The sequence below is a fragment of the Lipophrys pholis genome, assembly GCF_963383615.2.
Source record: "Lipophrys pholis genome assembly, chromosome: 5".
NCBI classification, from domain to species: Eukaryota; Metazoa; Chordata; class Actinopteri; order Blenniiformes; family Blenniidae; genus Lipophrys; species Lipophrys pholis.
The window spans coordinates 22018066-22043328 of NC_137628.1; the positions used below are offsets into that span (position 1 = coordinate 22018066).

The 25263-nt window shown below is 39.8% G+C and overlaps 4 protein-coding genes across 4 annotated transcripts; 2 read left to right on the top strand and 2 right to left on the bottom strand.

The window, feature by feature from the left end:
• Positions 1 to 583: 583 nt before the first annotated feature.
• scpp1 (secretory calcium-binding phosphoprotein 1) lies at positions 584 to 3858 on the top strand. Its single transcript, XM_080463362.1, has 9 exons — positions 584 to 831; positions 1128 to 1182; positions 1448 to 1495; positions 1847 to 1900; positions 2010 to 2036; positions 2139 to 2180; positions 2407 to 2457; positions 2992 to 3051; positions 3134 to 3858. Exons 2-9 carry the CDS (start codon positions 1129 to 1131, stop codon positions 3644 to 3646), a joined length of 849 nt encoding a protein of 282 aa, XP_080319488.1. The 5' UTR covers positions 584 to 831; position 1128; the 3' UTR covers positions 3647 to 3858.
• A 575-nt stretch (positions 3859 to 4433) lies between these two features.
• Positions 4434 to 7929, bottom strand: aptx (aprataxin). Its single transcript, XM_080463360.1, has 7 exons — positions 7720 to 7929; positions 6982 to 7028; positions 6454 to 6732; positions 6255 to 6314; positions 5904 to 6130; positions 5313 to 5416; positions 4434 to 4913 (listed from the first exon to the last, which is right to left on the bottom strand). The coding sequence occupies exons 1-7, from the start codon at positions 7847 to 7849 to the stop codon at positions 4762 to 4764; spliced, it is 999 nt and encodes a 332-aa protein (XP_080319486.1). The 5' UTR covers positions 7850 to 7929; the 3' UTR covers positions 4434 to 4761.
• Positions 7930 to 7958: 29 nt separating this feature from the next.
• On the top strand, positions 7959 to 15243 carry dnaja1 (DnaJ heat shock protein family (Hsp40) member A1). The gene is made up of 9 exons (XM_080463359.1): positions 7959 to 8052; positions 9918 to 10072; positions 10173 to 10359; positions 10583 to 10687; positions 10897 to 11124; positions 11220 to 11334; positions 11607 to 11722; positions 12390 to 12490; positions 13406 to 15243. The coding sequence occupies exons 2-9, from the start codon at positions 9941 to 9943 to the stop codon at positions 13637 to 13639; spliced, it is 1218 nt and encodes a 405-aa protein (XP_080319485.1). The 5' UTR covers positions 7959 to 8052; positions 9918 to 9940; the 3' UTR covers positions 13640 to 15243.
• A 172-nt stretch (positions 15244 to 15415) lies between these two features.
• On the bottom strand, positions 15416 to 24951 carry LOC308109654 (WD40 repeat-containing protein SMU1-like). Its single transcript, XM_080463361.1, has 12 exons — positions 24884 to 24951; positions 23745 to 23955; positions 23506 to 23658; positions 23308 to 23424; positions 22152 to 22274; positions 20984 to 21103; positions 20765 to 20881; positions 20437 to 20564; positions 18798 to 18924; positions 18474 to 18635; positions 17752 to 17904; positions 15416 to 17531 (listed from the first exon to the last, which is right to left on the bottom strand). Exons 1-12 carry the CDS (start codon positions 24907 to 24909, stop codon positions 17433 to 17435), a joined length of 1536 nt encoding a protein of 511 aa, XP_080319487.1. The 5' UTR covers positions 24910 to 24951; the 3' UTR covers positions 15416 to 17432.
• Positions 24952 to 25263: the final 312 nt, after the last annotated feature.

Here is a 25263-nt window from a genome sequence, read left to right on the forward strand (position 1 = left end):
ACATTGGTTTTTGATGTGATTCTAGTTTTTATACATGAAAATTACTGCAGGTTTTTAACATTATAGTGTGTTTGTAACTTAGATGAGACGTTTGAACAAGTCATGTTCATCAGGAAGATTTAACCAGTTTTCTAATATTTCTGTGTCAGAGTCAAGGTGTTTAGAGGTTGTCCTCACAGTACCCCAACCTGCTCCTCATACTTCATTATTAGACCACAATTACGTGTCCAAAACATCCATTTCATTAGAAACAACCTTGTCTGGCCCTCGTTTCCTCCCTGTGTGGGTGTTTGTTTTTTCAAGAGACCACAAACCCTATGTTTTACTATGCTAAACTATATTTCACTAAAGACTTGAGAGGGGGTGGAGGAAACTCTGTGTGTGTGTGTGTGTGTGTGTGTGTGTGTGTGTGTGTGTGTGTGTGTGTGTGTGTGTGTGTGTGTGTGTGTGTGTGTGTGTGTGTGTGTGTGTGTGTGTGTGTGTGTGTGTGTGTGTGTGTGTGTGTGTGTGTGTGTGTGTGTGTGTGTGTGTGGGTGGGTGTTTTGAGCTCTCTTGCTGGAACAAATGCAACTTCATCTTCTGAGAGAGAGAGAGAGAGAGAGAGAGAGAGAGAGAGAGAAACGACAGGAAGGAAGTGATGTAATCATCTTAATTGAGGTTACTTACTTATATATATATGGGACTCCTGGAGTTTCCTACAGCATATCCACACATTGTGCTTTTAGTGTCCAGCTTCTATACGTGGCTCAGAACAGGCTCTGGATTCTCCACATTGCTGCTTGTACACTATACAAGGACCAACTAATCTCCCTCACTAACTCTGACAGAAAGGTAATTAATCTTAAATGAATTAATCTGCATGTTTTCATTCGTTCTTTTTGGGTTTTTTTAAATGTTCCATCAGTTCTTCCTTCATGTGAGATATCTTAGAACTCTTATGGATGCTCTCTCAGTTAAAGATAGTGTGTATGCTTTATAGTGTGTCAGTCATAAAATCTAACAGTTTAATTGATGTTTTCAAGCAAGGTTATCTTATAGTCTTGAATTAGGTTTAGATTTTGTTCATGCAAAAATAGATTGTATATTGAAATGACTCAATCAATCATTCTTATATATTCTTGTTATAGAATGAAGTTCATCATCATAACATTTTGCCTGATTGGAGCAATTCTTGCCAATCCAGTAAGTATGGTATATGGAAAAATAAATAATAATAATATTAATGATAATGATTGAACCTTATGGTAACATTTTGTGAAGTAAAGTGTAGCATAATTTTTTTGCTCAATCTTGTTTGCAATAATGCTCGGGCAGTGTTAAATATATTTACATTAACTTTGATTAATCGAACATAAATTCTATATGCACGCATGAGGTAAAAGAATGAATAAAGTAATTTTTATCATTTCTTTGTAATTGCCATGTGCTTTTTTCCCCTCCCTGACAGATCATTCACGATGCTGTCTCAGATTCAAGTGAACAGAACTCAAACTCAGTAAGTGGCCTCGAATCCTATTTTCTGCTTATGCTGCATCCCACTGGAGTCTTTATATCAGACAGAAATATTTATTCTGCACCGCAATTTAGTTAATGGCACCGACGTTTAAGTCCACAGACAGCATAGCTCAACAATAGGCGTGGAAGCGCAGCGTTTCTCCACACACACGAGACAAGTTACTCTTCAGAAACTATTGTTTACATCACAGCTTGTCTTCACTTTATTGAGCAACGGCTTGCCCGAGCAATGCTTCACATAAATGATGGATTTTAAATGAATGCTCTAATTGTTGGTGTTGCTGTTGGAAAGTATAATCAGACAGAATATGGTGTGTGCTTACTTTTCCAGACGGAAAGTATCTCTGCTTCACAATCGGCTGAAAATGACACCTCAGAGCTTCAGGTAATACACACATTTATTCTGCTCACGAGTGAATCATCATTTTTTTCCTTGAGTAACTTTAAATAGAGAAATTTCACTTAATCTGAAATCTGCTTTTTGTGTGTTGCAGAGCTCTGAGGAAGTCGCCTCGAGTCAAGTGAGTCAGTTTGACTTTCAAACAGATATATTTAAAAAACATCACATTTATAAAGAAATGGCTGCTCACGGGGCTGTAATATTATTTTTATTTTTCATCCAGAGCTCAGAGTCGGAGTCAAACGAAACCTCATCAGAGGAGAAGGTGGGCCTCCATCCTGAAACTCATCAAATGGTGTTTATGTTGTGTGTGAAACTGTAAAAAAATTTTTTTAAAAATGCAATGAAATGCTACAGAAAAGGGAATAAAACAACATGCCTTTTTGAAAAAATAAACAATGTTTTAGTGAATGTACAAACTAGTTAAATGTTAAGTTAAATAGCTTTCTGCTTGGCATTGCTCACTAAAATAAGGTGTTTCTTCTTTCCAGACTTCGGAGGAGAGTGATAGTCAATCAGATGAGAATGATGAGAATGACGGGGTAAGATTATATATTGTGCCAAAACATGTATGCCAATCAGCCATAACATTAAGACCACTGAAATGTAGAGTTGGTAGCAATGATTGCCTCTTCATGGCAAACACTAGTGGTTAGGACATATTCTACAACATGAAATCTTTAAAATAGAAGAGTTAAAATGTTAGAAACAGGGAAAAACTGGGAAAAAAAAGGAAGGATTTGACTGAGTTTGACAAGGCACAGACTGCAATGGAAAGAGGACTGCAGAGTGATCTCTGAAAACTGCAGCTGTTCCCAATCTGCAGTGGTCAGCATCGATCGAAAGTAGTCCAACGAAGGAAAAGCACTGAACCATCAACAAGGTCATGTTTGGCTCATTGGTGTTCATGGTCCCGTGAAATTCCCACATGGTGACTTAAAGGATTTAAAGGATCTATTGTTTACATTTAAGAGCCATAGGTCTTGTGGACTTCATATCAGACAAGTGGTCAAAATGTTATTTCTGATCTGATCTTATTCTGATATCACTTTGGGTGACCTGCTCACTCTCCACAGGTGGACTCTCAGCATGAGACAAGAGACGACAGCATGGGCAGCGAGGAGAACGTTCGAAAGGTGAATACTTGATTTGAAATGTGTGTCCTGTCCTTGCTGAAGTTGCTGAATAACCCAAGGCTGTGATTTTACTCTGCTTTAGAGCTGGTTTAGAGTCTTTGCAAGTGTAGTCAAAGTCCTGCGCGGAGTGGACAACAGCACAGAGGCCACAGGTCGATCAGAAAACCTGAGCAATGAGCCACGTGAGCCCACCCACCCCCCCGGCGGTAAGAGTCATACAAGCATGCCTCTTGTGGGAAACCCCACGGACAGCAGTGACACCAGCAGTGACAGTGCCGACAGCCGTGACAAAACTGCTGCTCCTGCTGTCGTGGGCGACAGCAGCGAGAGCACCAGCAGCGAGAGCACCAGCAGTGAAAGCAACGAGAGCAAAGACACCAGTAACGCCAGTGATAGCAGTGACGCCAGCATCAGCTCTGAGGATAGTAACGCCAGTGACAGTGCTGAGCTGGAACAAGTCAAAGACTGTGCGAACGGCACACAGAGCTGTGAAAGTGAAGAGTACTTCTTCCAGAGTATCGGAGATGACGCACATTTCTCTGTAGACAATCTGATGATGCCAGAAGAGGATGAAAGGGAGTTCATTCTGAGATGACCATCTGCACTTGTGCAGCGTTGATGCCCTAACACAGCACTATCAATTGATCATCAAACTTGTGAACATTGTTTTTTGGTTGTTTTTTTAAGGGATCCTCAGCTAATATATGTTTGGGAGTGAAATTTATTGTGAAGATACTGTATATCCTATGTATTGACTTTGTTTTGATAATAAATAAACAAATCATTTACCAAAATGGTTTGGCTCACATTTTTTTGTAGCATTAGTTTTGTTCCAATCACTATTGTGGTAATACATTACGTCATGGGCCGGTTAGCTCAGTTGGTTAGAGCGTGGTGCTAATAACGCCAAGGTCGCGGGTTCGATCCCCGTACTGGCCAATAACATTTTTCTCACAGAAATAAACACTTCCTTCATGTTTATTAGATTTCATTTTGTACTCCTTCCATAATACTGACCATTGTCCGAGCAATGCCAATCTTTAATTTGGATAGGCTTTCTTCTCTTTTCAACTAGACAAAAAGGGTCACTAGGTGGCGACAGACAGTCATCCTTTTGAATCTAATTTAGCTCATGACATCCATTTATTATTGGAAGAGCTGTAAGAGAAATGTCATTCACACACTGCATATCCAAAGTAACACTTTATAAGTGAAGACATAATTAAAATAGCCATTTTGTTCTGGCGCTGTGTGTAAGGACTGTGGTGAATGTTTGAGCTCATCTGAAACAAAAAAGCTACTGTAAGTCTGTTTGATTTCCAATTGTTCTAATGAGTTGTATTATAAGCAATTCAAAGGAACCATTATTTACTTTTTTTATTAAACAAAACAGTACTCATTTAACAGAACATTTTTCATTTCAACATAAAAATTCCAGGATAGTTAATGAAATTATCCAATCTGAGAATAACTGTCTCGGTAGGAAAAGGGGTAACATCCAACATAAATGATATCTACAAACTGACATCCATCTTCAACGTAAGAACAAATCACAACTGAAAGTGTGGCTACATCTATCAACGCAAACCTTGATAGTCTAATACCTAATAAAACTTAACATTACACAAATCTTCTTTTATTCAACTGTCAAAAATGAGTTCAAATATCTAACATTTGAAGCACTGAATTGTATTTGAACTTGTGTTCTCGTCAGGGAAAATGTGATTTCAAGTGTTCCTTCAGAGCTGGTATAGTGGAAACCTCTTTGTGACACACGTGGCAGCGGAGAGGTAGTTTTAACATCTCACTGGTGCCTTCTTTCACAGTGACTTTACCGTTGCTTTCAAGCATCTGAATGACATCTGTGGGAAGAAAAACACAGCATGCACTTAGTGCATAGAAAAAAGAAACTGCTATAGTGACCAGAATATCCAACAGCTCTCAACTGCCTACAGTTAGGTCCATACACATTTGGATGTTGAAGCAAGCCTTGGTTTTTTATCTATTTACCAAAACATCAAGATACAGTTATATAACCAAAATGGAGAAAGTGCAGACTCTCAGCTTTAATTTCAAGGCTTGACTTGATTGGATGCGAGAATCTGCACTTCAAAAGGCATTTCATTTGTTTGTTTCATTTCTAATCTTATGATGTGCATCCAGAGGCCAAATTTAAAGATGTGTGTCACTGGCCAAATAAATCTAGGCCTAACTGGATAACATTATTTAAAAAAAACAGATCACATAAAATTTGCTCTTACCCTGAGACTCCATGAAATAGTCAGTTGTAAACGAGTTCCAGTGCTTTTTGTTCTTTAAACACGGAGAGTCAAAGTCTTGGCTGATCACATGGAGGTGAACATGACTGGAAGAAGAGTGTAAACATGAATAACCTTGTATCACATGTGCGCCACATGTTTCTCATTCTCTTTATACTTAAATGCTTTTCACATAGTTTCTTCAACCTTAGGATAAAACCCTTGACTTCATAAAGACCGGATCATTTGTAAGCATCACTGTCAACCATTATGTCGATTTCAAAAAGGTTAAGACAATAGATAAAAAGAATCGCTTACGAAGCGCAAAAGCTTAAAAAACAGCTCACTTGAAGGACCAGGGGGAAACTTGTCCCACTGGTTTTTTAATGCAACTCTGAGCTATTGTTCTCCAAGATGGCAAAATGTTTTAAATTCAACAACTGACAAGCTGTCCAAATTGTATTGTGAATAAAATGTGGGTTCATAAAAATTGCAAATCATGTTATTTATTTGACTTATATATATATATATTTGTATTGTAATTATAATTACAATTATATTTGTATTTTTAAGGTTTTTAGTTTTTTTGCATACCTCATACTTGGGATGGCATGGTAACCTGTGCGGAAGCGCAGCGAGCTTTTATCAGGGCACTGCTGAATCATCCGGTCAGCCACTTGCTGCATGTGTTTCACCAGATCACAGTGCTCGCCACGCAATGCCTTCAGACTGGGAATCGACTGCCACGGGAGGACAAGCCAGTGGTGGCGTGCTTTGGGATATTTATCTTTAATTACTACTATTTTGTCATCCTTGTATACCTAGAAAAAGTGAAATGGTATTAATTGAATTTAAAACATTACACAATGAACTATACAACCAAATTCCAAGTACATCAAAGTTTCAAACCAAAACTGCTTTAATATTTGTTCTGGCGATAACTACCTGCATCTTGGGGTCTTGCATTGAAGCCTTCAGGCCTTGGCTCCAATGTCCAACACTTTCCTGAAACAAATATCAGGTAACATGTTTCTTCTGTACAATGTAGTCATGGCAATCGTAAAAAATGATTCGTAAAACGCTAAGAACTTAACGACGTACAACTAATAAAATCAACATTTCCAAACTGTCTTCTTTATCTCACATTTGGTTTTGGGACTATTTCCGGACTCACTGACACAGGACCCTTGTCTGCATGTTTGGCTGCTTTCATACTCTGAGCCTCTCTTTGGCTCTCTTTGTCCTCTGATGCCGGCTCTCGTGGTCTTTTGGTACCACCGTGGTTGCCACTAAGATCCTCTTTGAACTGAACCGTGTATGGGTAAAGCTGGTTTACAATATGGAGTTGCTGTCCAGGCTTCATTTTGACTGTATTGTCTTTACCCACCACCACAGAGTCAACAGAGGTTGGGTTTAAGCCGAGCTTTAGTACAGAGATGGAAGAAGGGAGAGTAATTAGTAATTAATTAGCAAGAACAGTCAGTCATTCAAATAACAATTCTATACAAACAAGGCAATACAAACACTCAGAATAGCCTGATATACACACCAGGGGCAAACATAAATTTTTTTCAAATTCTTAATTCCAGGCTTTTAATTATGTTAAGATTAAACTTTCATTCAATATCTATATTAATTTCAAGATTAACTTCTGCGATTCTATTAGTCTTACCTGTTTAACTTTGATGTAACCTTTGTTGCATTCAGCTTTCAGTTCCACTAGTTGGGGAAAGTGTAGAGGAAAGTGTTTGTTAAAATACATCATGAACACCAATGTACGGTGATCTCTAATCATTTTCATATTATTGAAAATGTCATTGTGTAGTCAGTTATGTCTACACTCAAGTCAGCTAAAACATTCCAAAGATTTTAAATAAGAAGTCTTTACTATCATTGTTTAAAAACAACCTTGTAAGTGCAGCCCTTACACGTGTCATAGAATGAATATATAAAAGATGGTAGAAAGTTTAGAAGAGAACAATAAAATGCCTGAAGAAATAGCACTCAGGTATGAAAAACACTCATACAGCATAGAAACAGTCAGTTGTTGCCCATTTTGAAAAAAAAAAAAAAAAGAATAATATATATATATATATATATATATATATATATATATATAAATATAAATAAATGGGATGATTAAAAACGCATGCTAAAAATGAGTAAAAACACTGTATTGACTGACTTAAGCAAAAATTAAGAATGAAACAAAAACGCCTGACAAGCGTCTGTTTATGGATGATTGATAGAGGAAAATAAATGTATGCCTAAAATTTTAAAAATATGTATGAGATGTATATAACTGTATGGGAACATTTATTACAAGTTGGTATACAATCTTTAGTTATTATTGAGCTTTTTGTTTGGGTAGCTACCTGCTAAAGTAGCTCATGTGAAAAAACAACATTACCTTGGTGACGAGAACATTTTTTGTCCTTAATGGTCGTTTCGGGACCTCGACCCAAGACAACTGGCTGTAAATTAGGTAAATTGATGGGTTTATGGGCCCCCTCCTCGCTGACGAGATAGCAGGTGGGCATTTTATCATTTTTTTTTGTCGGAGTTCCACTGCAGAGCTACAATCGGAGCTACACATAGCCCACGCTTGTTTTGGTGACTCGTCAGTCCCGTCGCAGGAGCTCTGACGTCATACCGTGCGACTGTTTTGGCGTGGTGAAGAGACGGAGAAGATTCTGGAAGCAGCTGAAGACCCCTGAGCTCCCCACGGTCCGCTACACTTCAGGTAAGGTTGGAAAATGTGCTCATGTGTACACGCTTCCGTGTCTCGTCTGGTAATTTTGATTTATGACTGAAAGAGCTCAGTGGTACGCAGTGGTTAGCCCGAGTAGCTAAAGTAGCTCGGTTGGGCCTGTTGGCCCCCCAGGCTGAGCCCCTCGTGAGCTCGTGTTATTACTACCTGAGGTTACCAGCTAAAACACCGGACAAGTTTAGAGAATACAGACAAAAAACATGGCTGTAAAGAAACTTTTATCTTTTAGATATTGGTCAAAGACTCTCAAGACCACAAATTATCTTCGGCACTAATTTCAACATGTTGTCAAACTTGTGAGAGACAGAAAACAAGCTCGCTGGAAAGTGAAAGTGTAATTGCAAATGGATTTTCATCTCAAAACAAAGCAGCATTGTTCATTTTTCAGAGTGAGCTATAAGGAAGACACGATGTTAAGCCATGGATCGGTATGCCCACATTTTCCCACTGGTTGTAATCAAACCAAGTCGATTTTACTTGGCTCTTCTTAGTAAACAAATGTATTGAATGATTCATTTAGATTGAAATACACTTGTAATTAAAAGCAATTTATGTGCTTTAGGCAGAGCTTATGTTAGTTTATCTCTTTGGTAACTGAGTTTGGTCGGTCCTCTCCAGAAGCTGGTTGTATTCAATCCAGTGTTGTAGTCAAGACCAAGACCTTGAAAATGTCCATGACCAAGACCACTCTCCACTACAACAACACTAATTTAGCGACTAATTTAGTCGTCCAATTGTTCCGTTGAAGTGAAAACAGACGAGATGCTGGATTTACTTGTCTTAATGGGCTGTGGTTAGTGTGCTGACTCGCATACTTTCAGTCTTACAAATAGACTTTGGTTTATTGACTTCTTGACTGTTGTGTTCCTCCATGAGCTTACGTTTAGTTGTTACTTCTTTTCCGTACGTGTGGCTATGTCATGGAATGTATGGGATTTTAACTGGATTAATTTTCAGTTCCACAGTGTTGTGTTCAAAGGGAGGTAAAAGATTAAATGCTGCTTGAGCTGGAAAGCAACTCTGCCTCTTTGTCTCTACTGCGATCAAGCCAGACTTTCTTAATTCTTAAATAGCAGGACCACATAGACCTTTTTTTCTTCTTCTGGTTGCCATTAATGTTGGCCTTATAGTAGTTGTCATACAGCGTAAACTCAAAGTTGACTCAGTTAAAAAGCTTTTTTCCATTTTGGTGTGTCCACAGTTTGTTTAACCTGGGTACCGGCAGAAAATCATAGCCGGTGGTCGCGTACCATCCACAACCTTTTCAGTCAGACCACGCAAAAACCCGTCCCACCCCGCAACATCCCTGCACAGACAGTGCGGTGGAACTGCGGCTAACGAATAAAGGGTACGGTGTCTGTTTGATTTGACCGGTGGTGTTGAACAGTTGAGTTCGCTGACCCTGGGAACTCCTCCACTCTGTTCAGACCCCTGCAGACTTTGAAGGACTTCAGCCTCCTCAACAGGTGGACTCCACTGGACACTCTTAATACTGGACGTCTGCGTTATGAGTCCATGTCAGTTAATTGTTGAGGGAAATGCCAAGACATTCCTATGAGTCCACTGTCAGTGTTAAAACCCTGGACGTTTACTGTTGTGAAGGTGCGTGGTTTTCTACAAAAGTCTATCAGCAGCTCATTTGTCTTGCCGGTATTGATCAGGAGATGGTTCTGACCACACCATTTGACAAAGGAGCTGATGACGTCTATATACTCGTCCAACAATAGCTGGAAACCTCTGGAGGTAGCACATAATATGCACCCCTGTCCAGTTTCCATGTCACTTTATCCATCTTGAAAGATTTTCACTGTATTCATAGTTTCTTTTTTTCCTTTTAGAGGGTGATTGATCAAAAGAAAACATGGTGAAGGAAACTGCTTTTTACGACACTTTGGGGGTGAAACCCACTGCAACTCCTGATGAACTGAAAAGAGCCTATCGCAAACTCGCTTTGAAATACCACCCTGACAAAAACCCTACCGAAGGAGAGAAAGTAAGTACTGTCTTTATCGTCTCTAGACAGCTCTTCTCCAGCATTACTGGAGTGGTATTTTAAATTTTAAATTTTTGTCTTTTTTTTTTCTTTCCCAAAGTTCAAGCAGATCTCACAGGCCTATGAGGTGCTGTCAGATGCTAAGAAGAGAGAGGTGTACGACCGTGGAGGTGAAAAAGCCATAAAAGAAGGCGGGACCAGTGGAGGCAGTGGCAGCTTTGCGTCACCCATGGATATCTTTGATCTGTTTTTCGGTGGGGGCAGTCGGATGCACAGAGAGCGAAAAGGTACAGAGATGTTGGAGCAATTAATCATCAACAATCTAGAGTAGAGTTCAGTGTGTCTAGCTCGGATAAAGATGTCATTATCATGCATGCATCAAAATGCCATTGCGTATAGCACATTGTTAAATAACTCAGGTTGTTGTATAGCGATATCTCCTAACCTTTCTCTATGTTTCATTTGTAGAATTAACATTTTGTGACAGTTTTATGTTTTCTTCCATGACAGGAAAGAATATTGTTCATCAGATTACAGTCTCACTGGACGAGCTTTATAATGGAGCAACAAGAAAACTTTCTGTCCAGAAGAATACCATTTGTGAACGATGTGAAGGTTTGTCTACATTGTCACATATATATATATATATATATATATATATAAATTTTTAGACTTTTAATCCAGATGATCAGCCTGAAAAGATAATCTGGTTCTTCATCACGAGGTTCCCACACCTTATAGGTTGGGACAAAAATCAAACATCCATCACAAATAGCCTTGGACTTTGTAATCCAGTGTAGTGACGGGTGCTTTATCATCTGCAGGTCACGGGAGTCGTAAAGGAGCCGCACAGATGTGCATGTCGTGCCATGGCACAGGAGTGCAGGTCCGTGTGCACCAGTTAGTCCTGGGTATGATGCAGCAGGTGTCCACTGTGTGCCACAGCTGCCAGGGACAGGGACAGAGAATCAACCACAAGGACCGCTGCAAAACATGCGCAGGCCGCAAGATCCTGCGGCAGAAGAAAATCTTAGAGGTGCACATCGACAAAGGTGAGGAAAAAATAAGCTAACTCCCTCAGTGTAGGTTTTTCTGCCATAAAACAGGTATGCAGTATATATCATGGGCTGGTGACTTCATTCTGCAGGAATGAGAGATGGGCAGAAGATTGTTTTTCATGGAGAAGGAGACCAGGAGCCGGGACTTGAACCAGGCGATATCGTTATTGTTCTGGACATGCGAGAACATCCACTTTTCACCAGGTAATTATGTCATATATTACGACATCTTTGGCTTAATATGTTACCGTTTGGACTTTTAAGATGCTAAAGTGGTAACGCAACTATAAGTGCAATTCTTGTCTTCTCTGGAGTATGTTTGAATTTCAACTCGATTATATTCACACCAGATACGTTTTTTTGTTTTTTTTTAATTGAATCTACCCCAGTGTGAGCAGCAGCAACTCACGCTGCATTAAAAGTTAATAACATAACCTGGGTTTTGTTGTTCCACTTGCTGCTGCTGCTGCTGTCAGGAAGGGACAGGACCTCGTCATGTCCATGGAGCTGCAGCTAGTTGAAGCTTTGTGTGGCTTCAAAAAACCCGTCACAACACTGGACAAAAGAACTCTCCTCATCACATCCCATCCAGGTAAATCTCAACTTTTTAATTACTACAGCTGCCTCTTTAATCAATTTGAATGCTGATTTGCATAGCCACTCAGTGTAACCCATGACGATGCTCTCACCAGGGTTTTTTCTTTTAGATTCGGTACAGTCCATTGAGGGTTAAGTTTCGTTTCATTTAAAAGATACAAACATTTGAAAAACAATTTCTTCACAAATCCCGAGCAAGGCACTGCACCCCAGCGGCCCCTGATTCTGCTAATGTGTGTAGTTAAGGTTGACTATAGATAAGGACGGTTTGATTGCAGAGAAATCATTTCCCCAGAGGGTTTAATAAAATATTATTTGCCAGGCGGTTTTAGAGAGTAAATAAATTTTCCAAGTGTATTTCACTGTTCATGTTCTTTATGCTCCAGTCAGTGCTCCAACAAATAGCTTGTGTACATTTGCAAATTATGTAGATCTTGTTACTTTCAAATGAATTTATGTGAAATGTGTGTATAAGTTGTTTCATACATTAAGTGGCGTATGTTCATGAAAATTTGTACCGCGTCGGTTTGATTTATTACTAGTGAACCGATACTTTTTTTCCTTGAACAGAGGATGTAAATTAATAACATATCACCGCAGCGTCTGTAAACTCTACTTCCAGTTTCCAATTCTCTGATCACTAACTTTTGTTCCAATCACAGGGGAATTGATCAAGCCCGGAGATACGAAGTGTGTCCTGAATGAAGGGATGCCCACTTATCGCAGACCTTTTGAAAAAGGACGCCTCATCATTCACTTTTCAGTAAGAAATACATCAATATCCAGTTTTTATCTCTTAACCCCTTCTACGTCTCAGTTATATTGTATTTTACACATGAATTCAGTAAAGAAACTCATCGGGGTGATTTGTTTACACGCATGCTTGATCTCCTGTGTTGCAGTCACAAACACACACTTGGAACTTTGTGTTCCCTGTTGGCAAATACTAACATTGGATTCTTTTCTCTGTCTTTATGATGAAAAACTTACGTGGTTTATGCTCTGTTAAAATTCCTCCGTGCTTATATTACCAGCAAATGAGTAAATCTTTGAACTGTCAGCATAATGCTTTATTATTTCAGCAGGATAAGTTAATACAATTGTTTTTTATTTGGGATCTCAACTGGACACACAGAAGAAAAATAGATTCTTTGTCTTTCTTTTTTTTTTTTGTCCCTCCAAAGTGCCCGTATCACCATAGATGCTCATTTCCCACTGTAGCAGCTTCAGAGGAAAAGGACCAACACTTATTGTTATTACAGCCATTTCCACACAGACCCAGTAACAAATGATCCCTTTCAGAAATCTGCTTAATTTCTTCTCCGTTTCTGTTTGAAAATGAAATAAATTCCCAGTTTTTGTTTGCAAATGGTGTAGATTTGAATTTAGATTTCAGTAAATAAATCTGAGTCTAGATTTCTCACACTGAGGTCGACCGCTATTGGTTTGGACATTTCTTGTGAACACAAACTTTTTTTTCTGTTAAATATATGAGGCAACTATTTACTTTAGAATTACTTCACTACATTAACACACACAAACTGTGCAATTCACTAATTGAAAACTTCCAACCTGACAGCGCTGCTGAATGCCTATATGGCCTATTAACTGTGTACGTTCTGATATACCTGAACGGTTTCGATGCAGTCGTGAAAGCGTTGATGGTTGTTGCCACCAGGTCGTGTTTCCCCGAGCCAACTTCCTCCCCGAGAGTAAGCTGAGGGAGCTGGAGAGTTACCTCCCTGAGAAGATGAACGCCGAACAGTCGGAGAGCATGGACGACGACCTCTACATTTACGCCGACCTGGAGGACTGCGACTTGGAGAACAGGAGGAGACACAGGCCTCAGTATTACTATGTGGACGAAGACGACTACGCCAGTACCGGCGATGTCCAGTGTCAGACGTCGTAAACCACAGCTGACGACTGCTTGTACCAGAGACCTAAATCTTCTTCTCTAATACAAAGCACCTTTATTTTATTTTAATTTTTTTCTTCACCCTTTTTCATTCCTTAAAATGATTTAGTTTCTTTGAGTCGGGCTCATTTACAACTGTGTCTCAGACCTGTTGTATGATACTATTTTCCAGATGAACGTGTGTTTTAAGCTCCAGGACTTGGAAGTCGGATCCTGCTGAATGGGATTCTTTGTCTTCTTCCGGCACCTTATTTTGATCTACTAATGTTTTCATTCCACTGTGAGTCGAGATCAGGGCTGGTGTCACAAGAGGCTTCGGAAGGTGAAGAAACACGTTTGTCTAATCAATGACTGCCTGCCTGTTTCTATTGTTGGCCTAAAGAAAAAGAAGCTTAATGCCAACCTTAACTAACTAAAAGAAGATTTTTCAATAGTGTTGTGAATCACTTGTTCATTGTGAGGGTCCAGTGTTCAGATGTTGGTCAAGGATGTTGTTTAGTGAACCCTGAGTTCCAGCATTCAGGCTTTTTTTTTTTTCACCCTTATCAAGGGCTATTTTTTATTTTTCATTTAAAATACAATGGCAGGTAAATATGGAGACCTCGAGTCTGGCAGGGAAAGGATTTGGATTCATGCCACCAAATTCCAAATTATTATTAACTAATACTTAATTTTAATGATCTTTTCCTTGTGAATCTGCAGTCATTCATGTGTGGTAATACCTGTTGTCGTGTCAGATGTACAGACACGCGCTTGTCTTTGAGGGCAACCTTTCGTCATTTGATTCCCACATGTTTATGTGAAAAGCTCTTATTCCATCTTGGCATGTTTTCCCTCTCGCATCCTTGCAAGATATGAACGATTTTATTATTGAAGTCAAACTGGGGTGAAATGTACTGAAGTCATTTAAATTATGGACAAAACCAACGGGGCTAATTAAGTACATTTGATGTTGTTCTATCTTGTAGCGCTTCATGGTCAAACGATCCTACTGGCTTATAAAGTGCAATATTGCACCTATTCTCTCTGAAGAGGAGAGAATCCATTTTAGATTGTTTTTGAATTTATTTTAGTTGTGTGATTTTAAAATCATTAGAACTTTAGTCGGGGTTTTTTTCCCTTTTTGTTTTAAGACTCACTCTTATTTCAAATTGTTGTATTTCACTGTTGTTGGCAACCATTGAGTGTCTCCTTCCCATATGTGTCGTCCTTTTCAAATGCCAAATGGGCTGTAGGGGTGAAGATCTGCAAACTTCATACCTCAGTGAAGCGTCTGCCTATTTTCAAGGCCTTATCATAACTTGAAGTGACTTCATAATGCAGTTTTTGTTTTTAATTTCTGTTTATTGCCTTTAATGATGCAAAATTTAAGCATGCTCACATCAGAGGGGTTACATTTAAAAAATAAAAAAAATGAAAAATAGGACACTTCTTGTGAAGTGATGCAAACATTTGAGTCTTAATGACATCAGGGGAGTCCAATGCAAATTTCAACTCATATGTGTTGTTATGGTCTTACTTTTAACTTTATCTGTGTCTGGACCAAGAATCTACCTATTTGTGGTCATGTTTTCTAATTAAATGTCATTTCAACTTTCAAAGTTGTGTCGATGTGGGTGAGTTATTTGTTTGTTTGCTCTTTAGTCGGAGGCGTTACATCCATGAATCTTCACTGAGCTCTTTCTTTTCACGACCTCCCTGGCAGCTCCAGTTAATGTGATACTATTGGTCGAGGGGGGGGTGGGAAAGAGCACACAAACACTAGCAGCTGTGGAAGTCTTTCAATTTATTGATAATTATGTATCCATTATATGATAATGAAGATACCAAAAATAGAGAACAATGATGAAACATTGTGGAGCGGCAGATAGTTGATCGTACAGGGACAGATGAAGGTGCGCAACAGTACCAATTGTAAACACTGGTAGAGGGAGCTGCTGTGTCACGCATGCGACCACATATATTTAAACGCACAAGGTACAGATTGTGTCACTGGGCCTCCATTGAGGTTCATTATTAGACTTCATGCATATTTTAAGGTACTAAAAGTATGGTCGAACCACATTTATACAGTACTGAGGTAGCATGCAGGGCGCACAGACAACAAAACAAATCAATACACCTGAACCAGATTCTTCAAATCGAAGATACAAAAGCATCATTTATAAACCGAAGCTGACAAATCATATACCTGATTTTGTTTGTTTATGCCCAAACAAGAGGCAGCTGCTAGTATCAATATTTTCACGACAGTTCACCATCATGCATTTTCATGTCTAATCAAGACAGAAGAGATGAAAATGGGGATTTAAACTGCACAGGTGAAGTTGGATCCATGAGGAAAGAGTTTTTACAGTGTGAAGGACCCAGAGAATGCTACAACAGTTATTGAAGCCACGATATATTTAGGTCTAATTTCTTCATTTTACCGGAAGAGTTTGGGATTTTATTTGAATACAAGTCCGATTGGAAGATGAAGTAAAATCAGCCTGAGTTTATGAATATCATAAATAAAAACAAACATCTCCAAACCACAAAATACATAAGTCAGTGAAATCCAACTACTTGTGAAGATGGTGTAGTTTGACACCACCTTCAAATCACGTTGATCCGTGTGGCCGTTGGTTGGTCTCCTCCGTCTCATTAATTAAGCCCTAATTAATCCCTCATTACCTCACTGCTGTGGTTACCATGGATACCAAACATCCTCCAGCTCCCCGACAAAAACAAGACCTCAAGACCTGATTTTGGTCTTTGTTGTTGTTTAAAACTGTTTGAAGTAAATGTTTATGGTGGGAGGTTTGCAGATGAGGTAAGTTTGGAGGTACCTGGTAAATTCAGCACTCAGATAGTTTTCTTCTAAGAAATATCTCATTATTCATTTTGTACCTTCGGTGCATTTATGTGAAATGTCTTTTTTTTATCTGTAAGTTTTAAGGTTCTGCTTTGATTTATTTTTTTTTAATTAAATGAGGTCATCCTTGTTTTGTTTTATTAGTTTCTTTCTTTTGGCACAGCTCCATCCCTTTCCTCTTTCACATTTTGTGAACCTTTTTGTGTTCTTAGAGAATTTTGTACGTCCAGAATTTGGACGTTTGTGCACGTAACTTTCAAATTTCAATCACAGATTCCACCGCCACTTTGTTTTCTTCTCACTCTCCATTTAATTGGCGTTCGCCCCTGCTTGTTTTAAATAGGAGACCTTAACATGAAATGTTACTATAGGCCCACTGAGCATTTGTCAGTTTTAAAAATAATCCCATTTGATTAGTTACGTCTCAAAATAAGGTGGTTCACTTTAGAAAAACTTAACGGTTTAAAACAAGACAGTCCTTTGGTGGGGCTTACAAGTCGGAATTACCTGCTTAAGGAGAGGGAAACACAATATAAAATAACCATATCGATGAAATTTACACAACAGTTTTCTGTGACTCCTGTCTTCGCCTCTAACAACGTGCGTTATAATAACTTCTAACTGTGTCTGCTGTAGGGATGACTGAGCTGTGCCATAGATCAACGAGAACGATAGAAACCAACCATGACCATGTCGCTGAACTTGGAAAATCCAGATATAATCAGAAGCTCCACAACAATCGAAATCAACCTCATTTAGTTTGTAAAGTAGAATATGATATACTAATTAATGTATTTGTACATGTCTTTTTTGTTTGAATTGATATTTGTTATTGCATACCAACAAAAAAAACAAAACAAAGAACTGAACAAACTGCTTTATAACCATGTGGGCGTCCCTCTGGGTCCTCCTCATGAAGGTGAAGCTGACATCTCAGGGTTTCCATAGCCTGAGCAGGCCGTCCTCGCTGTACGTGGCAATCAGATTCTCGTGTGGGTGGTGAGCGATACCGATTACGTCTTTCTCGTGAACCTGTGGGCGCAGACAAACACAGGTCAGCGTACCGTCTCCTTCACATATCAGTCTCACCCTCACTGACACCAAGTATCCAATGAGACCAATAAATAACCTCCAAGGGGAAGGAAGAAAAAAAAAAAGGCAGCTTGAGTTATTTTCATTTTTTTAATAAGTTAGATAAACAGCCTCCTCTCCCAGACTTTGATCATGAGTGAGTATTAGCAGCAGAACTTACGGTCAGCGTTTTCTCCAGCTTCCCTGTGGAGTAGTTGAAGCAGTACAGCACTAAGTCCTCCCCCACACAGTAAATCCACTCCCCACGGGGTGACAGCGTGCAGCACACAAAGTCCGCTCCCTCCTTTCTCTCTGAGCTGAAGGTTTTTACACTCTGAGGAGGGCGAAGAGAAAACATCCACAAACTCAGATGTCTCATAGGTGCAAAACAAATGCCATTATTACATTGTTTTGGTTTCACTAAGTTTTAAGCCTATAAATGCCACGATCTAAATAAAAATGCAATCAGACTTTTAATATCCATTCAATTCCTAATAATATGCTTTTTTTTAAACAGCTTTGAGCTCCGAGCATCCAATTCAAGACAAAGATTGATTATCAAACAAGTCAACTTAAAGACGTCAGTTCGAAGGAAAAAAACCTGTTTTAGTGATATTGTTATCATTTTAGTTGCCTATCTAGACCAGCTGTTCACATTGAAGGAGTTTTTTTGTATCATATGAGACAATTATTTTCATATCAATTCATGGCATTGCCTTCAGCTGCAGGTAATTATTTTTCTTTTTTTACAATTTTCTAACATTCAATAGACAAATGATGAATTAAAGACTCTGAAGATTAACTGCTAATGCACTCCTAATCCCCTCCAAGAATGAGTACGATGTAATCTTACTCATTAGATTTAGAGTGTGGTTGACGTGAGATCATTTGCGGAGCGCTCACCTGACCATGGATGCTCATGATGAATACTGTGTTGGAGTGGTTACAGATCAAAAAGTGCTCTGGGTTTTGGGGGACAGGAATCACATTGTTGACCGGGACGTCTGATGTTCTCGATAGAGATTTGAATGTGTGGACACATTCACAGGATTTAGTGTCCCAAATCTGAAAAGCATACAACAAACGAATCAAATGTTTTCATTCCATGAGAATTTACTCACAGTTAATGTCCATCACCCTCGCAAAGTCCCGAATCAAACAGGTTCAAATTGTATGATTAGTGTGAAATTCTTTAATCTCGTGCCACAATATTAATGCTGGTTGTACCTTAACGGTGCCGTCAGACGAAGCACTGATGACGTGAAATCCATCCGGAGTGAAAGATGCATCATTTACAAATGATGAATGACCATTTAACTCCTTTAGTGTCTTGCCTGACCTCAGTTCATGGATCCTGAAAGAAGCATTGTTAGAAAGGCGAGTATTTATAAGAGATTGAAATCAAAGCAGTGCTGTATCATTTCAACAACCTGCTATTAAACTCCAAAAGATGATTTCGCTTGAGAGCAGACCAAAAAAATAAATAAATAAAAAAATGCTGCTGAGCTGCTGGTGTTTTATTTTTAGCTCCTGCTGAGTGACTGGGTGCAGATTAGCAAAACCATGACAAAACGCCTAATGCTCACTGATTCACTCCGTCTCCCGGCGGAAGATTTACCATTGTAAACAATTCTCCCGTCTCGTGGAGCTGCAAGTGGAGGAACACGTTGCAGCTTTGTGCCTCAGCACATGGTTTCTGCGCTACACCCACACAGCACATGTGCTCCCAACACAGTGCAGAGGCTCAGCCCACACCCTCCAGCAGTCAGAAATAACATTAAAACTCCTCGGCTACGAAGAAGATTCCGCGTATGCATTAGACAGGTAGTCAGAAACAGACGCCCACACACTTCAGCGCGTCTTCACACTGAGATGAACTGTGTATATGAATAATGTGATGCAAAGCCCTTATGGCTGAGACTTGTCTAAACCTTGATAGACCTTACAAAAGTTTGATTAGCAAAAAATTACAAGGGAAAATAAGGAAATAAAGCCACTGAAGAAAGAAGTTGTGGTCTTTTAAATCCTATTTATTGAATAATTGTCTATTTATCTGCATGTATGCTGAAATATTCTAATACCAGATAATGTGCTAGGTAAATTAGGTAAATTATCTGTAATAATAATTTTTACTATTAATAAATATCCTAGGATAACTGTTGAGTATGTTTCTATAGGTAATATAAAATTACATTACGGCAAAAACATTGATAAAAGTGCAATAAATGTGACACTTTGCAATATATATTTTTTAAAAACCTGACAACTTCACTCAAGAGGAAATGCCTGCTTCTGTTTTTTTTTTATACTGTGTTTGTTAGTTATATTCTTTTCCTCATTCTGTTAATCTTCTGTGGGATGTAAAAAGAGCTTGCTGTCTTTCCTCAGCTGAACTGACGCCCATGTGAGCGCCTTCAAAACTTTTATGAATCATGTTTGAGGAAAGTCATATCTCTCACTTCCTGCCCACAGCAGACAAGCCAGAAATTGAACAAAGACTTCATATTTTTTGTGAAAATCTCTACAGATACTGGAGACTTGAGAACAGTTGGCCCATTTGAGGAATCGTGTTTGTTTATCACAGTAAGGTTTTGATTCCTGTCTGAATTCCCGTTGCTCCCCAATCCAAAGTAATGTTAACAGTTTGCGGTTCGCTCCAAACCCTGTGAATATCATGTGTTTACATTTTGTCCTAATGTCATTGTAGGAGTTATGTTAGTACTCAGATTGTCAGTGTCAATAAAATACAGAGTGCCACACACCTACACACCAACCTAAAGTAAGATGCTCTGATCCATACTGGGAAACAGAAGCTGCAGATTGTTGACTCAGTGAACAAATAAAACACCACAACATAAAATCCCACCTGATGGTCTGGTCAAAAGAGGCACTGAGGATCTGGTTGCTGTCCTTCGTGAAGCTCAGACAAGTCACGCCTTTGCTGTGAGCATGCTCAAACCTGCGCAGGCACAGGCCACTCTGGATTTTCCACACCTGCCCCCATGAAAACATTAGTTATATGACATCATTAACACCTGATAATATATTTTTTAATTGATTTACTCTTTATATGACGTTGTTTAAACATTTTTTTTTCTGTCATAGAGATATTAGGATGCCTAATATTGGATAAATCAGTGGTTGTTTCCATTGTAAAATACATATAATTTAATCCAAAAAAAAAACAATCCCACCTTTATTTTGCCATTCTGTGCTCCAGTGGCCAGTAGATCTGTATCCTGACTGAAGCACATACACAGCACCGCATCATCCATCATCATGAAGCTGTCCTGGGCCTGATACTTTAAATCCTAATTCATTGATGCAAACAGAGAATACAAATCATGAAGCAAATATGAACAAATATGCACAAAGTACCACAATAATAATCTGAAAAATGGCTTGATTTTTACCTTGCTGATTTTCCCAGTGTAGAAGTTCCAGACCTCAACGAAGCCATCAACTGAGCCAGTGACTAAATACTTTCCATCGGGTGAGAAACGAGCACATTCCACATGCGACCGTCGACCAAACTGCAGATTTAAATGACACATAGAAAACTCTGCATTTACTCTCGCAAACATCAAGCGCTCTGATTTTATTTACAACATAGATACATATCAAGTGGGCTGCACAGTGGTGTAGTGGTTTGCACTGTTGCCTCACGGCGAGAACATTGTCTGTTTGAGTTTGAGCTTTGGGGAATTTTAGTGAGGAGTTTTCATGTTATCGTTGTGTATGCATGGCTGTCCTCCACGTACATCTGGTACAAAAATGCATTTGAGTTTACATGGTGATTTTGTGTGTGTGTGTGTGTGTGTGTCTCTCTGTGTTTGCTCTGTGATGGACTGGAGACCAGCTGGGATCTGCTCCAGCACATCTTAGGCTTTATAAAGTGGGCTAGAAGATGGATGGACAGTGTATCATAAAGTATCAGATGACCTTAAGAAATCATAAAGTCCTCTAACAGGCTCATTCAGTGTGAGCTGACCACTCTCACCTACAGTGTGACCTTCTGCAGCTCCATCTGGATGCAAGTGATGAGAGCACAGCATGACTAAAGAAAATCCCTCAGGGGAATATTGCAATTAGTTAGTTAGTGTGTGTGTGTGTGTGTGTGTGTGTGTGTGTGTGTGTGTGTGTGTGTGTGTGTGTGTGTGTGTGTGTGTGTGTGTGTGTGTGTGTGTGTGTGTGTGTGTGTGTGTGTACATGTGTGTGTGTGTGTGTGTGTACGTGCCCTTGCCTAAATTTATTTGAGGAGTCATGACAGCTTTATGTAATTGTGGGCTCTGACCGAATATGTAGAGATTAAAATGCTGGACCACAACATATTTTCCTTTTCTTTTAGGGTTAGCATGTGATCTCAGGGCTGAAGTTTCAATGTTGTTAATCATTCAGTTGTAACGTTTAAGGTTAGGGGAAGAAACTGAGTTTATTCAAATGAGTGGGCCCCGGGTGTAAAGCTGTCGATTACCATTAAAAGCTCTTCAAACAGCTACAAAATGTATTCAAGCAGCATATATGGACAGATATGAATGTAGAATGGGTGTTTCTACGTACGCCCGATGTGGCGTTCGTTACCTTGATGTGGCGGTACAGCTGCGTTGGATAGCTTTCTTTCTCCACGAGTCGCTCTTTGCTGCCAGATGTGTTGATGTTTATGTCGGGGGAGAGATGACCTGGATACTGATGCAGCCTCAAAGACTGCAACAAAGTGGGGGAAGAACACCCATCGTACATCAGACCTGTGTGGCTGGTTAAACTTCTGCATCACAATCAGAATCCAAACTAAACGATGTGTCGCTCACATCACTGCGATATGAGTCAAGCTACTGTCACAACTCAAAAACGAAATGATATCTGTGGGAACCCCGTTCAGCTTGTTTCTTTATAATGGGTTTTTAATATTTAAAATGGTTCCAAGTGAAAACTTCTATTGCTGCTCTAATGTTTCTTCATGTGCAACATTTACACATGATTCTTCTGTGTCGGCCACAAGGCAAGTTTTTCTAAGTGAAATGTGGATAGTTTTAATTACTACACTTAAAATGTGGTCCTTTCATATGGGCCATATGTAAGCTAATATATCTAAGTGAGCTTATCTCACTTTTCCTTTTTCTAAAGTTTCTAAAGTGAGCAAACAAAATGTAGAGGGAAAATATGAAGTCTTTTTAGTTCATACTGCTTTAATAAACTGTTGCTTCGAGAAATCATTCACACTAGCAGCCACTCATATTTAAAATCCCCCAGTCTTTCATTTAATTACAACCAAATGTTTAACATTCTTAGTTTTATTACTCGGAAAGCTATTATTTGTCATCCTTGTAACCAGAGAGCGATCTACAAAACTGTGGGGGTGTGACTGAATTCCCTTTGCAGATTAACAGAACAAATGATCTATTATGCGTGATTTCATTTTGCTGAACTGCAATATTACATCTCTCCTGTAAATTACAAACACTTCTACATCTTAGAAAGAAAATTATCTTCATACAGGCACCATTTGCTCAAAGTTAGAAGTCTTTTAAGAACAATTTTTTCTTGAACTTTAAGAATGACTGAAAAAGTTTGTGCACAACAGTAACAAGAGCGAGGAGAAAAAAAAACACATAAAAAGAGGGAGTTTGTTTCGGGTCTTTATGTCACAGGCTGAGAGCTCGCTGAGTATTGATTGAGTTGCTTCCTCTGCCATGTAATTAGAGTGAGTATTGAGAAGACTATTGATTAGTATACTCACGCCGACTTGTCCCAGGAGCCCAATGAGACGAGATGGAGGCACCACACTGACCTCACCCACGAGAGCCTCGGCTATCGCTCTGCGACGCTTCTCCTTGCTGCTGCCTTTTGGATACGCCTGCAGTGACCGTGGTGAGGGTGTTAGGTTGAAGAGGCTCACTCCAAAACCAGTTCCTGAGTTAAGACGTGCTTTACTAACCTCGCAGGGGTCGAAGTACGTGCACGTTAACAAGCTCTCCAGATGCCTGTACCGGTCCGGCTGGGTCTGCTTCAACATGATCATCGGGTCCGTTTGTCTGAGGAGCGAACGAGCGGCACCCACTTCTCGCATCTCAATAAGTTCCATCACGACCTATAGAAGGAAACAGTGCAGAACAAATGCTGCTACGTTACAAAATAGAGCCGGGACGAGTTTGAGCAGAAGAACAGAAAACGTACCTGCTCGTAGAGATCAATCAATGTGTTGTCGGGCAACTTGAGAGACTCGATGGCCAGCAGGACGGAATCCCAGTGGCCTCTGTTTATGTCTGCAATAAAGCTGTCAATGCTTTCCACTGTGTTCAGGGAGACCGTGGTTTCTTCCTGTAAGGTGGTCAGTGTTCGGTAGAGGTTGTTCTCCTTAAGGTACTGCATGATCAGACGGATTACGCTGCAGAAAAGAGGGAAAAGGTGTCAACCAAGAGCTCGCTGGGAACACAGGCTGACATGGGAGCCATAAAAACAAACGATCATATTTGCAATATGTTGGTCAAGAGGACTAAAAAGCCTGCTTTTCATGGAGTTTTGTCCAAATCTGAACACTTCTGCTTTGCTGAACAATTTATATTAGCCATGACTCCCTTTCTGCAAGGGTTAGGGTTACATTTGATGGTTCTCCGTGTATCAATTTTAGCACTCGCACACACACATTTTCTGGATTAAATTTTCTTCTATGCACCTTCCCACAATAAGACAGGATAAAAAGGGGGGGGGGGGGGGGGGCGGAGGGTAAAAAACATGACTTTGTTGATGCACACAGGCACTTTCCACCCATTAAAACTGTCCAATAAAAGACGCCCACTCACATGTTGGAGCATGCAGGGAAACTGTCTGGACCCTTCTTTTGTTCAAGATAATGTGGCACAGTGTCACCTTTTGAGCATATCTGCTTGAGAATAATAACCATTTGCATGCTTTACTAACCACAATAAAGATAAGTATTAATATTGATTGGTCTATGTGACTGAGTGGGAGTGTCCCCACTCAACCCCACATGGGTGTACAAGCTGTCCAGAGAGAACACAGATAGCAAAACACAGACTCAAAGGTTCAATTTGCATTTACATTAAAAATGTTAGATGGATATTATACATTTATAGACATATAAATATCACAGCAACAATATAATGAACAACTGAGTGTCCAAAATGAGACAGTGCGTAACAAACCCACACACGTTTAAGCAAATCCTGTGTTTTCATTTTGCATGATCACACAGGTGGCCTTAAAACATGAGCAACAACAACTTTCCGTTTAAGATCAATCAATTAAAAGTTGCAATCGGTACAGACACAGATGAAAACAGAGTGCGCACTTACTCCGCAGGCTCCATCTCCATCGCCATGCTGATGTTGCCTCCTGCTGTTGCCGCACTGGACTGACGGTGTGGCGGCTCGACTCGGCGCTCGCTATTGCCACGTGAAAGCTGCGAGCGGAGGACCACCCACTACACGTGCTTCTCTTGTGTCTCGGAGTGTTGGCGACGAGCAGCAGTCCCGAAACCTTGTGACTTGCCGTTGCCGCTTCGCCAAGCCTCCTGCAGCTACACCTCCTCCTCCTCCTCCTGACGCAGACGGCTGGAGACGGAGAGATGTTCCCGGGCACGTTGCGCGCAGGAGACAAGGATGCTGCAGCGGCACTTTCGGGGTACACACCCACAACAGCAACATCAGCACCACTAAACCTCGTGGCCGAGAGC